Source organism: Macrotis lagotis, chromosome 1 (assembly GCF_037893015.1).
Source record: "Macrotis lagotis isolate mMagLag1 chromosome 1, bilby.v1.9.chrom.fasta, whole genome shotgun sequence".
In the NCBI taxonomy this organism is placed as follows: domain Eukaryota; kingdom Metazoa; phylum Chordata; class Mammalia; order Peramelemorphia; family Peramelidae; genus Macrotis; species Macrotis lagotis.
The window spans coordinates 261820946-261836423 of record NC_133658.1 but is presented as its reverse complement, the minus strand read 5'-3'; the positions used below and the strand labels follow the sequence as shown (position 1 = coordinate 261836423).

General features: G+C 40.3%; 1 protein-coding gene across 4 annotated transcripts in view; it reads right to left on the bottom strand.

Moving 5' to 3' along the window:
* RBM38 (RNA binding motif protein 38) overlaps window positions 1-15478 on the bottom strand; it is a 130213-nt gene that overhangs the window by 92953 nt on the left and 21782 nt on the right. The window contains exon 4 of one of the 4 annotated variants that reach the window (XM_074210325.1): window positions 4893-8306. The exons of 2 other annotated variants lie outside the window; for them this stretch is intronic. In XM_074210325.1, the coding sequence (XP_074066426.1) occupies window positions 8006-8306 (301 nt within the window). In that variant the 3' untranslated portion in view covers window positions 4893-8005. Of the gene's footprint in view, window positions 1-4892; window positions 8307-15478 lie in introns of those variants that run through there. One more of the 4 variants, XR_012473500.1, reaches the window with a different exon arrangement.

The window sequence follows — 15478 nt, the reverse complement described above, 5'->3', positions numbered from 1 at the left end:
GAGGTCTTCCCTTACCAAGAATGCTGTGGCCTAAATGGTCATGAGGTTTCTTCATCTTTGAAATTCTGTGATGCTGTAATCTCTATCATTCAGTTAGGCATCAGAATCATATGCCACCTGGTAACTCTACTGTATTGTGTTGTTTGATTTATTTTATCCCCAATGTGACTTCCTTGAGTTCAGAGATAGAAACTCTTATTTCTTTGTATTCACCACAACACCAAGCCTAGGGCTGGTCCCATGTAAGATTCTCTTCCAAAGGTTCATGATTTCATGTGTTCATCCTTTATCAGCACAAAAAGTGAGTCCTCCACTCCTTAGCAGTCAGCTTTTGTGAGTTGCTAGGGCAGAAAAATTGATCATCCTGGGATCAAACTGGTGATGAGTCTTTTCATTCACATTTAATACATTTACATACCTCATGGTCCTGTGTCATTAAATCAGTCCTGGTACTTAGATCTCATTAGTGCTCTCTTCTGCCTCTGATTGAAGAGCAGAATTTAGAGTTCCTCCACAAACCTCCAATTAAGGAAGGTTCAAAAGCCAGTCATCTCTTCCTTACCTCTCCAGTTTTATTCCTTTCTCCTTTTCTATCATGTCCCAAAACTGGGGTGCCTTCTTCCCTATCCCCTTTTAAGTGCTGTCTTTCCTCATTAGAATCTATTTTATATTTGTACTTCCAGTATTTAGCAAAGTATCTGGCACACTGCAGGTATTTAATAAATATTTATTGAATGGCTAGCACTTATTTGAGACTTGGCAGAGGGAACACTTCACTGGCATGGCCTTTGAAAAACCAAAGAAATCTCTACAACACAATGGGCCATGAGCTGTCAAAGAAGGGTTTTAGAGGGACTCCATAAATAAATTATGCTAGGTGGGCACATGATTGATATATTAAATGACTAAGCCAACCTACCTTTAGAAGTTGACATGGGGGGCGGCTTGGTGGCACAGTGGATAGAGTACCAGCCCTGGAGTCAGGAGTACCTGAGTTCAAATTCGGCCTCAGACACTTAATAATTACTTGGCTGTGTGGCCTTGGGCAAGCCACTTGACCCCACTGCCTTGCAAAAAAAAAAATCTAAAAAAAAAGTTGGCATGGGAAAATTTTCAATTGCTCATGGGCAGGTTGAGCAAATAGAAGTTGACATGGCATCAATAGATCTCATGGAATGTAAGCACTTTGTTGGTAGACAACTTTGTTTTTGTCTTTCCATCCATTATGAATGGAAATGGTCAACTTTTAAGCATGGACATAGATCTGAAACCTATGTATCTTTTCCCTTGGTCTGTATGATGTCCCCAATGATCCAGGGACTGAGTAACTATGACCCAGACTATGATCAGGCTCACAGACTATTTTAACTAAATTTCTGATGCTTGAAAAGCCAAACAAAATGTATTTTCTCTTGTCTAAGAAGACTTGACTAAAAAGACATTATTGATGCTTTCCTCAAATGGGCAGACAGGTATTAACTCTTCCAAAAGTTACTCTTTATATCCTCTTGACTTAAAAGCAAATGGAAGGTTTTGATTTTATTTTTTTTCAATTGACCTGAATGAAACGTTGAATACTCTTGTCTGGTATTCACAAGAACCCTAAAGCACAGAAATCTTGCTTTTGCTGCATAGGAATTTTTAAAAGCTATTAAAGTCCAAGAGCTAATAATTTCTCTATGCCTTCTTAGTGTTGCTAGGCTAATAGTAACACACCCTGAGGTTTCCAAGAGGAAATATTCAGTCCCCACAAGTGTCTTAATAAGATAAGTCACATCAGAGTTTCTGGAGCTCATGAGTCTCACCCTAAACCCCTCCCTTCGATCACCGCTACTTTATCAGGACAGCAAATGTTTTTTAATGGCTGGGTCAGGAGCTGTTGGTTAACCTTGTTGACCCCATCAGTGTTTTCAAATTTAGAAGCACAAGGGGATGGGGAGAGGAGAGGAGGTGGCTCTGTAATGAGAAGTAAAGCTATAGAGAGACTGACATCTAGATTCAAACCTTGGAAATCTGAAACCACTCTCAGTCAGTTACATGTTGGGATATTCCCTATATGTCAGAAACAGGAATTTTCCATATATAAAAATAGAAGCAAATGGGAAAGGCAAAGGGATAAGTGATGTCGAACACACAACAGCAGAGGGCCCTTAAAAGAGCCTTGTACAAGGTCCACCTCTTGGATCAGTTGTATGGTGTGCATTATGAAAGGTCAGATGTTCAGGTTCCCTTTAAAGTGTAGGTAGGCATTTTAGGGTCCTGCTCTTGTCTTCTCAGGGTCACAGCAAAGCAGAGACCCTGAGAGAGAAAACATTGAGGAAGTGGATCCTTAGCTTGGGTGAAAATATTTGGATGAGTATGTGTGGTAGAAACAGACTGACCTTTAGAACAAGAAACCTGAGTTCTGGACCAGATCCATCCCTCAACTTGACTGAGAATCTTCAGCAAGTCCTTCAAGTTTCTGAGTGGCTTGAAAGGTCTTCTTCCCAACATCTCCATTTTAGTTCTCCTGGGAACCGACTTAAAACACTGAAATCTCACATTCAGTCCTTTACCAAATCTTATTTATCTTTCCTTTGCAAGGACTCCCATTAGTAACATACATAGAATCAGTACTGGAAGAGGTCATACAGATAATTTGCTTACATTCCTGATTTTATGGAGAAGGAAACTAATGCAAGGACAAACTGACTTTTTACTGACCATCCCACTGCTACTATCCCAACTTTATTAACCTTGAACCTACTGTTGAAATGGCCTCTAATTTATTTTAAAAATTTATCCATGCATCTTGTTTTGATCCAACATGCACTCTCCAACAAACTGCCTTGAAAAAAGCACAATCTCTCAGTTAAATGATGGTTAACAGAAAGGAACTAAGGTTTAACAATGGCTTGTTACCTGATTTTTGTCTCTAATCTCTCTCCTTCCTCTAGGTATCATTGTTGTTTGTCCTTTGTTCTCAGAGAGGACCATGACTTCAGTGAGGGGATGCCATGCCATGGATTCAAGTGTGTGTGTGGGGGGGAGGGGAGTTGTTCAAAGTCACCAGTCTCACTTTCTTCTGTGGGAAAGTGGATCCAATGAGATACAGATCAGGATGATGGCCTCCTCCAGATATCCTACATGGCCAAGGACATACAGTGAAGTGTACCAGCTCTGGGATCACAAAATCTGGTCTAATTCTATGACACTTTGGCAAGTCATTTATTCCTGAGCCTCAGCTTCCCCATCCGTAAAATGAAGGCTTAAATAGGAAGGTTTCCAAGATCCTTTAAAGGTCTACAGTCCTAAGCCACTAAATTGAGCTTTCTGGAATATACTTTTCATTCTGTTACTCTATGGTTCAAATACCATCAATGTGTCCCTATTTTCTGTAGAACAAAATGCAAATATCTTTACCTGGAGTTCAAAACACCACCCCTCTCCACCCCTATTTCTTGACTCTGTTCTCTTCCACAAACTTTGGTCCACTTCTCTTACCATCTGTGTTTTCCTGCTTCTATCATTGTCGCTCTTGCTCCCTCTGCCTGGAATAACTTCTGTCCCTACATTCCACTTCAGAATTGTACCTTCACTTTAAAGCCCATCTTGAATTCCACCCATTTCAATTTACAGTGTTTGGCCAGACATTCAGAGTCAGAAAGGACCTAGGAAAAACATCCCTTTAAAGATAGGGGGGCTGAGGTCCAGAGTGTTTACATGACCTGCCTGTGGCCAGTTGTCAGTGTTAGAGACAGAATTTGAACTCCAGATCCTTCTTCAGCTACTCTAGGGCTCTTTTGACCATACCACATCAATTCTATAAAATCTTTTAGTTAGAGTAGAGCCAGTGAAGAGCCAAATGTAGTGCAACTGTTCCTGGAGTGTAGCAGACCTGAGATTTAAAGAAAAAAGAAAAAAAGGTCCTCCCAATTATAGTTTTGGGCAACTAGATATTGGAAGGGGAAGACCTCCTTGTCTCTCTACCTTCTGCCTCCTTAGACAACTTCCTTTTCACCACAGGCAGCTTAACCAGGATAGTGGAGCAAGGAAAATAGCTTGTCTCTGTCTCTGTTTCATCTCCTGGAAATTGGAAACAATAATACCTACCTCCCAGGGTTGTTGTAAATTATAAAATGAAATCTTTTAAGGTGCTTTGCAAACCTTAAAATAGTAAAAAACATGTTACTACTATTATTATTATTATTAGCAATCACATTTACAAATTTATCAATCAAAATTACACAAGATTATTTACAGAATTAAATTCATACCTCCTCATTATCAAGTATTTGTAAAGCATTTGACACACTAAAGTAGGAGTACTGCAGGTTAGCATACAGTAGGTGCTTAATAAATCTTGTTCCTTTCCTTGCCCTGTCCCTTTCCTCTGACACAGATAGACAGGGGCCCTACTGGATCAAAAAAATCTGGATTCCCCTAATCTAAACCTCAGTATAATACTGTATATCTATCAGGCACTTGGTCTTCATGGAATGGTTTAGAAAGACATTCCAGGGGGATTGTGTTATGAGGAAAAAAAATGTAATTTAGAAAGAGATACTATGCAAATAGTATATAATACACATTTTTGATATTATATATAACACACTTATTATGCACACTTAAAATACATGCATATATAATATATAAATGTGTATTATAAATAATCATGTATGCAAATGTATATTATCTACTTAACTATTTAGCATATAACATATCTATTATAGACATAAAATATATATTTAATTATGTGTGCAACATAATATATGCAACACATGTGTGATACAATAAAAATAACATTTCTATTCTTTAATATAAAAATATATTAGAATTGAACATTATATAATTTTATTTTATAATATATATTAGTATGCAATATTACATAATACATGATGTTACATGTATTATATATCATATAGTAATATTGCTGTTCTTGCTATTAAAACATATTACAAGTTCTCCATAAAGCATTCAAATAAACTAAAATCTTTCTGCTTTGCCTTACCATATAGCACAAGTGGCCTCAGGTTGGGAAGGCTACACTGTCAGAGCCTTGTTAGGTCCCAGCAAACCAGACTGGGTTTTATTAGAGGTCATAGAAACCATCTATTCTCCTAGAACCAAGTTTGCTAAGTGAAGACAGGTAGTCACCATTTTGAAATGCAATCTATTTTTTGTTGATTCATGTTTCTATATAGCACCTTAACACTGACATAGAAAGAGTCTGCCTTATGAGAATGTGAAGTATTTCACAGATGGGTAAACTGAGGCTCAGAATAGACTGCATCTTCATTAAGTGTCAAACCCTGTGGCTAAACACTGAAAATATATAAATGGAAAAGCAAGACAATTCCTGTTCTCAAAGATCTCCTGTTCTAACTGGAGTGGCCAACATGTGAATTCATTACTGGGGGGAAAGACAAGTCTGGTGATTCTTAGGGTGAAGCTGCAGAGCTGAGGGCAAGGTCTAGGACTCTTTAGAAGATGCTACTTGTCAAGCACTTTATAATTATTATCTCATTTGATCCTCACAATGATCCTGAGAGGTAGGGACAATTATTATTTCCATTTTACAGATCAGAAATCAGAGGCAAACAGAGGTGAAGTGACATGCCCAGGGTCACATAGCCAGGTAGTGTTTGAGACCAATTTGTCTGATTTCAGGTCCAACACTCAATCCACTTTACCTCCCAGCTGTCCCTAATGAGAGGAATGGGCGTAAAAGATTGGAATTACTAGGGGAAGCCTGGCAGCAACCCGAAAGCACAACATGTGGTCATCTTTGGGACAGTGGGGATTTGAGTCTCATCATAGGAGATGAGAAGTAAAATGATTTGCGGAAGCTCAAACAGCTAATGACACCACAGTGCCAGTCCTTGTGAGTAGCTGCTTTGAAAAGATTGAAACCACCAAGTTTTCATCATCACACTGACCCGTCTTAGGAATTCAGTTCAAGTTAAAGCTCTCTGCTTGTGGATTTTTTACTGGTCAAATGCAAGAAGGCAATGTTTAAAATAACTAAAACTCAACCCATTACAGGTCACTGGAGATCTGACCTTTCCTTTACTCAAGATTTAAATGAAAATCCAAAAGCACCTCCACCAGGCCTCCCTGCTGCAAAATGAGTCCTTTAGTAGGCCATATCAATAGCAACAGGGCTTTCCACTGTCCTCAAATCTCCCTAACAACTATGTAATTCAGCCAGCAGGTCCCCAGGGGCTTGTGAAAGCTGGATCACCCACAGGTAGCCCAGCCCTGGCTGCTTTGTTGGAGGAATAAAGTAGAGAGTGTTAAGTATTTATATAACTTGGCTACATCTTCAGAAACAGCTCTTAAAACACAGAAACCAAGAATGCCAAAACTCAAACAAGCCTCAAAGGGACAACGAAATCCAAACAGGCCTGGGCAAAGGGGTCCAAACAGTCAAGGGACCCTGCTAAATTTCTAGGTGATATTCAGCCTCACAAGCCAGACTGGGTCAAACTAGAAATGGGGGGTAGCCCCTTGAATGGGAATGCTTTTGGTTGAAGATTTCAATTTCTACTCTGAAAAATAAGATTGGATTAGATTTTCTTTCCAGATCCCTTCCAGCTCTAACATCTGAGGGCTTATGGGTGGTGTGGCTGCAGGGTGGAGGGTGGAGGGGTAGCTAGACTAACTAGTCTTGGAGAAACTGCCCTCCTAATATTAGATCCTAGGAAACCTTCTGCTCTTCTATTGAGGATTCCCCATTGATCCCTTAGTAAAAGTAAATCCCACTCCATTCCACAAGCAGCAGCTTAGTTTTATGTCTTATAGGCATTTTCCCTTTTGGGGAGGGTGAGGGGAATGTACAATATATAATTATCACATAGAAGAACAATCTTAAACAGTTTATTGCTTTCTTGGTAAAAATCCACTTAACTTATATTGACTGTTTTCTTTATTTAGACAGCTGTCGTACCACAGGCAAAAAAATGTCCTTTTTCCTTTTGTTCAGATAGGTTTAACAACATTTCCCTTGGTTCTTCTGGCTCCCATCCTACAGACTTCTTTTATTTTACATAAATACTGTCTTCATTTTCTTTCCATAGGTTGCAGCAATTACAAAAGAGTTTCTAAAGTATATAATATGTTTTGTATTCCTGGGGTGATAGGGAGGAGCAAGTAGCGTTTTTTTTCCCATTTAAAAAATATAGTTAAATTTTGAGATCTGAACAGTGTAACAATTAAAATAAGAAAATATTACAGTGCATTGTTGACTGTAGGAATATTTCACTTTCTCCAAGGACAATATTCCCTTTTGCATGTTGAAGCGATTCAGTCATTTTCTTATAAACTTACCTACATACAATAATTTAGTAAATGAGAATTAAACGAGGCAGATACTTACTACCAACCTTCTGTCTGCAATTCACAGCTCATGCGATCAAAATCGCAATAAATATTCAAAAAATAGTTTTTTTTTTTCAGTAAGGCATCTGAGTATTATTACAAAGTTTTTGTACAACCAGAAAGGGGGGAAGGGATGGGGAGAAAAGATTGTTACGCTGGTTGGACGAGTATCTCTTTGAAACTCATGGTAAAGAGTAGGCTTACAAGTTGACAAGAGAGGAGTAATGGGAAGGAAGAGAGATGTTGGAAGTTGGAAGTTGGAAGCAGGCCACGAAATTGTGCAAGTAATTGAATAGTTTTTCAGTTAGATTTCTCCATCATTTATAGGTCATCATCAAGATGTTACTTGTCTTGATTAAAAAAAAAAATCACAAAAAAACAGAATTCTCTCTTCTTTCATGAGCATAGTAAAGAATTGAAAGGGTTTTTGCCTACCCTTAATACTATATAAATAGCTTAGGTATTCATATGCACCTAATAAGTTTTTCTGGTATTTTGTTGGGGCTTTTTTGTCTATTTTATGGTGAATTGTTTTTTGTTTTGTTTTTTGCTGGTTTTTTTGTGTTTTGGTTTTGTTCTGTAGCATCACTGGTTTGCGCATCTTATTTTTTCCTCCAGAGGTCAGACTGTCCTTCCTTGGGTCTCCTCATTGCATTCGGTCAGGCTGCAGCTGGGGAGGCTGATACTGCACAAAGGTGGTGGTTGCAGCTGCAGGGTTGGCAGCGGCGAGGGGAGCTTGCACAGCACCGGTGTAGCCGTATCCCACGAAACTAGCGGCAGGAGAGGAGGCATAAGGATACTGGTCATAGGCAGCTGTGGTATACTGGGTATAGGCCTGGCTCGCTGTAGTGTAGTCTATGTAGGGGGACGCGATGGACTGGACAGGAGTGGGAATCACCACACTGGGCTGGACAATCGCTTGTGGGTAAATATAGTGTGGGGTGAGCCTGTGGAGTCAAATCAAGATGGGAAGAAGAAAAAGAAAAGGTTACAAGCTGAAGAAGGAAGAGGGGAATCCCTCAGTTAAATTCACAGAATGATAGTGGTTCCTGTGGTCAAACCTGCTAGGACCCAAAGAAGTTCTCATGAGGCAGCATCATTTAGTGGAAAGAAAACTAGTACCTAAGGGACCATGAGTCCCAGCTCTGACCCTCTGTAGCCACATGGCTATAAACAAGTCCCTTCATCTTTCTGAGCTGGTTTCCTTACCTGTAAAATGAGGATAATAATAATGGAAAAAAGGCAAAAAGGCTTTTGTAAAGCATGAGCTATCCCCATACCCCCAAAAGCCCCATCTCCTTTGTGAAGTTCCCCCACAAACTTATCCTCAGGTGATGTCTTTCTTTTTTCTGCCCATAGCAATTGTTTAGCACTAAGCTTGTGTTGCCTCCTGATACTTCTTGTGTCTGCAACCCTTCCAGGGGTATTTTAATTCTTCTAGGACAGCCCAGTCCTCTACTCCCCAAGCAGCCTGTAGCTTCTTGAGGGTTGGTTCTGTGTATTGGCCTATATCGACCACAGACAGGCCTTGAACTTAATGTTTTTTGACTAAGTAAATTCCTATTAAGTAACTCACTGTGTGTATAGCAATTACACAAAAAAGGCAAAATTATATACAACACAATCCCTGCTCTTAAGAAGTTACAATCTAATGAGGCAGAGGGTGGTAAGAGAGGAAGACATACAAAATGATTGGGACAGTTAGGTGGTGTAGTAGACAGAGTATAGGTCCTGGAGTCAGAAAGATCTGGAGTTTAAATTCACCTTAGATACTTACTAGCTGTGTGACCCTAAGCAAGTCACTTAACCCTAATTGTTTAAAAAAAATTTTTTTAAATTTAAACAGTAGTTATAAAGGGAGTGTGAGATAAGTGCAGATGAGAGGTCCAAGGAACATATTACTTAAAAATGTGTTACATGAATGAATCAAGGGGATACTTTGGAAAAGAGAAGTTAAGCTATATTGTTTAAGCCAGATCAAAAGATGGATGATGAACTCAGATTACTATTGGAGGCTGAGATAGCCAATCTTTTGTCCTTGGTCTGTATTTAGTGCTTGAGGTCTTTCTTGTGGGGATTGGACCTTATTCCTCAATCTTAAGAAAGAGAGAGAGAGAGAGAGAGAGAGAGAGAGAGAGAGAGAGAGAGAGAGAGAGAGAGAGAGAGTACAAATAGTGGGAAACCTGAGCTCTGGTCTCAGCTCTGCCTCTAATTCAATTCAATAGAACAAATTGTGGCTGCTGGTATTCCTCACTTGTGATTTCATTGGCGCAGGCAAATAAAGTGAGGAAATTCTCTTACAGATGCTCAGGTGTTCTACAAGTACTCTGAGATACAAAGAACTGAAATACATCATCAGGTCCCCAATGTCCTACATATCTCTGGCAAGGTACCCTTTCTGCCTTGGTTTCCCTAGCCATACTATGGGAAAATATTCTTGTCTTTACCTACCTCGAGTAGGGAAGGGAATAGCTAATTTTGATATGGGGAAGAAATAGACAATTTTATAATATCCACTAGGAGTCAGATTCTGGGCTAAGCTCTTTACAATATTACCTCAATTAATACTCAACAACCCTGGGAGGTAAGTGGTATTATTATCTGCATTTTACAGTTAAGGAAAGTGAGGTAGAGAGAGTATCTAAGGTTGAATTTGAATGCAGATTTTCCCAGATTCTAGGCCCAAATGAGTACTCTCTGTCCAGTAAGCCACATTTGCCCCCTATCACGGTACAATGTAAACAGCACTGGCTCTACAATCAGAGGTCCTGGGTTTGAATTTCATCTCTGAAGTTTATTACCTGGGGGAACTTGGATATGTCACATTTCATCTTTCCAGACTTCAATTTCCTCATTTGGAAAATAAAGGGGCTGGGCCAGATGGCTCAAGCAATACGGTACTATACGATCCTCACTATGAGCTAATCGATTAAAGGTAGTTTGGAAAAAGATGTAATGCTGTTCTATAAAGATGGGATTTATAATGTCCACATTGAAAATTAAAAAGCATTATGAGAAACCTAAAAAAAGTAATGGCACTATGGTTCAAAGTGGGGGAAAAGATCAAACATTCTTTGGGCCATAAAACTCTATGGCTGAGTTTCAAGTCAGGTTTTATTTTATTCACATTTGCTTCTCTGTCCCTGATCTGAGTTAGGACTTTTGGCTCTAGCTTGCTGTAATGGCTCTTGGGTCCCAAGGATCATGGACAGAACTGTAGCTTGGATTCTTCACTTAAATTCCCTTGCTTGCCTCCATACCTCTCCTAACACTGGTGGTGCCTTTTGTAAAACACAGCATTCAGTCTGTTTACTTTCCTCAGTATGATATTCCTCCTGCGGTTACCATGTCAACACACCCAAGCCCTTTAGAAACAGGCAGAGGCTTGCATTATATTCTGCAGCGGTGACCTTTGATGATGTTTGTCTTTCAGCCTCAAGAACCCAAGCTAGAGGAGAGAAAAGGGAGAGGTTCCCCCCTTTCCCCCTCTGGAGGTTGTGTGGAATCCTTCCTTAGGATCATGGAACTAGTGATTCTAGAAGTGACCTCAGAGGTCACCTAATCTTAACCTATTCTTTTTACAGGGAGGAAAGCAGGGACTGGGCTAGCACAAAATAAGGGTCAGAGTTGGTTTTTGACCCAAGCCCTATGACTCTGGAGTCTAACATCACACTGCAGCTCACCTCTCTGGCCCACCCAGAGAGCCTCCATCTCTCTATCTCTTGGTCATGCCCAACTCCCTTCCTTTCCAGGACCTCCACAAGGAAGAAACTAGGAGTCTAGAGGAGTCTGAAATGCAGCTGTTATTCTCTCCACACCCTCCAATTCAATTCCCTTAAAATTTCAAGAAGATACAGTGCAATCACAAAGAGGAAGCCTAGTGCCATAGATATTATCAATTTTTCCTGTATTCACCTCTCTCTGGAACTTTGAAGAGGAAGGAGTTAGAATAGATGATCTCCAAGGTCCCCTCCAGCTCTGACAACTATGATTTCTTGTAGAGAGTTCATAAAAAATCTCTTTATGGTGTGAAGAGTAATGGAAAATACCTGCAGGTTCCCTGGATAAGCAGACTTTGGTTTAGAGTCTCTCCTTCCCTTCCCTAAACAGCCTCCTAGTTTCTACTTCTCCTACTCTCACTATGCACCACACACCTTGCCCCTCCATTGTCCTCCAGCAGGATGGTGGCTTCTGGCTTTCCATCCATTGCTTATAGCAGGGAAGAGCAGGTGTGGTCCCTGGGCATCCTCTGGGCAGAGAGGGCAAGGCTTTCCTTGGGCCTGTACCAAACCACAGGTCTATCTCTAGAGCAGTTCATTCCTGTCAATATTTACCACTCCAACCTAGCCTCAAATGGGGTTTAAAAAAACAAACAACATCAAGATAAGCTCCCCCACAGCCTTCTGGGGCAGGGGTTCATGCATGTTCCTGGGTTACTTTCTAATCAGGTCACCCTTCTTTGGTTCTGGGAAGAAACTAGAAGCTTATCTGCTCTGGTCATTGCCAGGGAGGGTGGAGGGTGGGACACTCTGGCAGAGAGGACCAACCTTAAGCTATGAATTCTCTGCCCAGTTTTTCCCATTTCACCAACATGGGATGGTGCGGGCCAAGCTCCCCAAGGCCAGTTAGACAAAGTCCCAGGATACCAGCCCATGTGCCAGATGTAGAAAGGCTCTGGGAAAGAAAGATTTCCCTGGGGGGGGGGGGGGGGGGGGAAGAAGGCAACCAGTTCTAACTAATAAAAATATTATAAATAATTAATAATAATTTAAGTTCCTATTATGTACCAGATATTGGAGAGACAAAGTCATAAAATGAAATTGTGCCTCAAATGAGCAGAAAGGGGAGAAAACAATATGAACACATGAATAGTTACAAAACAAATACATAGACGCCAGGTAAATGGGGGTAGGGGATGGTCAATCAGGAGAAGTTTCACAGGGAAGCTAGCTAAGCTTGGAAATGAACTTATACCAGGATCAGCATTCAGAGCTTGTTAGACTGTAAAGGCTATCTGGTCTAACTGCCCCATTTTAGATCTGTGACTTTAAATCTGGGACTCCTTATTGTTGCTATTAACAAGTCACATTTATAAAGTGTAAAGCAGAAGTTTTGTTTTTCCTTTTATTTCCCGTTTGGGGGGGGGGGGGGAACGGAGAAAGAGAATAAGAGTCAAAGTGGATTTTTGATGATTGAAAAAAAATTAATTAAAAAAAATTTCTGTCAGGTGTCCCAAAAGTCTATACTGTAGCAACCTCCCCAACAAGTGATCAAACAGCCCTCTCAAAGCTTCTACTTTTAGATGGCTCTAGATGCTAACAAGTTTTTCTTTACATGCAACCGAAATCTGCCTGCTCTGAAACCTCCACCCACTGCTTTTAGTTAGGCCTTATGCAGACAAACCGAACAAGGGAGTGGAGTGGAAACAGAGCTGGTTCTGGATGGAAAACCTAGATGAGCCTTTGCTTCCCATGAAGTCTGGATTGAGTCCCTCTCACTCAATGGGTCTTTCTTCCAATCTATAAAATGGTTTGGACTAGATTATCTCTAATGTTGCTTCTGGTTCTAAATTCTATGATGACAAAAGTCTAAATCTTCTCCCATATTTTTCAAATACTCTCTTCTATAAAATAAACAATAGTATGGCTCAAAGTGCTAGCTGGATGAGCAATGGGAATACTTGTAAGTAAAGCCTTCTGAGAGTCTTCAAGCATTATGAGAGTACTAGTTATTATTACTTCTCTTTCTATTATCATCATCCATATTTCAGGATAGCCAAACCCACTCTGGACTCCTCCCACGACTACCACAGAAGTTCTTCTCAGCTCTGTGTTAAACATTCCCACTTCCTTCTATTAATCCCCATGTGGCATGACTTAAAGGCCCCCAGCCATCTTGGTCACCCTCCTCTGGGGGCTTTGTATTGAGTTCAAAGGAGGAAACTGAGGGAAGCGGTACAGCCCAGAACTGAAACCAAACCCAGAGCTCTTCCCCTACACCTGGGGCTGCAGACCCAACACGCTATTCCAGATATTGTCTGACGAAGGTGGACTATAATAGGACTGTCACCTTTCAGCCTGTGTCTGCTGTGGGCTCGCTTATAGAGCATCAGATGACATTTGCTTGCTCAGTGGCCATCCTGGTGACTCATACTGAGCTTGCTGAAACCCCCAGCCTTTTTTGTTCCATTCACTGCTGCCTGGCTATGCCTTCCCCTCTTTGTAACTGTGAAGCTGATTTTTCAGAAGCCAAGTATAGAACTATACTGGGTGTACTGAGAGCTTAGTGCAGTTTCAAACTTTAGTTCAAAACTGCACAATGACTTTTGGAACATTTTATCTATTTCCTCTCTTAAATTTCTTCTTGCTGGATTTGCTCCTTTTCCCAATCTGTCAAGATCTTTTGGGATCTGAATCATCATCCAACATCTTATCTTTGAAACCATTATCCCCATCAGTGAGTTTTGTGACTCTCCCAAACTTCTAGGGGCCTGACCCATAATCCCCAAGCAGGGAGGAAACATTATTATCTGACTCATCTGGGTTTTTTTTTTTGCAAGGTAATAGAGATTAAGTGATTTACCCAAGGCCACACAGCTAGGTAATTATTAAGTGTCTGAGTACAAATTTGAACTCAGGTCCTTCTGACTCCAGGGCCGGTGCTCTATCCACTGCATCACCTAGCTGCCCCTGATCTGACTCATCTGTATCAAGATACCCAGTGCTTTTCCTGTGAGTCCTCTGTTAACCTCCCTATATTTTCCCTAAATTTGAGAGGCAAAGGAAAATGTAGATTTTTGTCCCAGGGAAATGGACTGAAACCCCAGGTCCTTATAATCCCTCAGCAGAGAAATAATCTTAAATTGCTAAACTGGACACTCCAACACCATCCAGACTAACAAGTCACAGACAACTGAATCGATATCTATCTCTATACTCTTTAACAAACCCTTTCTTGGTAAAGTCATGGTGATAGAAAAATTACATTACTGTGTTCTAGACTATGGAGACTATGCTTACTATGTGCTAGACACTGTGTAAGCATTAGAAACAAAGAAAGGCAACAACAACAACCACCAAAAAAAACCCAGCTCCTGCCCTCAAGAAACATATCCTTGGTAGAAAAGACAATAAGCAAATAACTATTTACATTCACTCTTTAGATAAACAGATGTTAGATAGAGATAGAGAGAGATGAAAGATAGCTAGATAGAATGAGTGGATAGATGGAAAGATAGCTAGATAGACTGGATGGAGAGCTAGATAGACTAGATGAATAGACAGAATGGATGGATAGATAGAGAGATAGATGGATAGCTGGATAGACAAAATGGATGGAAGGATAGCTAAATAGAATGGATGGACAGATAAATGATAAATAGAATGATAGCTAGTGATATAGATACAGATACACACACACACAGTACATGGAAGGTAACTTCCAAGGGAAGGCACTAACAATAGGGGAACTGAGAAAAGCCTCCTGCAGAAGATAAGTTTTGAGCTGTCTTAAGAAAGACAGGGGACCTTGGAGGTACAGGTAAGAAGGGAGAGCACTGTAAGCATGAGGAAGAGTCAGTTCAAGAACAGTAGAGAGGACAGTGTTGCTATATGGAGAGGAGTGATGTGCAAGAAGATTGGAAAGATGGGAAGGTTAAAAGTCAAATAACACTTTTTTATTTGATTCTGGAAGTAAAAGGAAGCCAGTAGGGTTTAATGAGTAGAAGGTGATGTGATGAAACCTGTAATTTAAAAAGATCTCTTTGATATCTAGTGATAAATAAACTGGAATAGGGAGAAGTTTGAGACAGGAAGACCAATCAGATAACTATTTAGCAGTACAGACATGAGGAGATGAGAGCCTGAACCAGGATATGGCTGTGAATGTAGAGAAGAAAACATATACAAGAGAAGTTGTGAAGGTAGAACAAAATTTGGCAATAAGTTGGATATGTAAGGTAAATGAAAGTGAGGACTAAACACTAAAGCTTCAAGCCTGAGTGATTGGGAGTATAGTGGTGCCTCCAACAGACAGAGAGGAACATTTGGGATAAAAATAATAAGTTCTGTTTTGGATATGTTGAGTGTGAGATGTCTGTATAGTAACCAATTTGAGATAT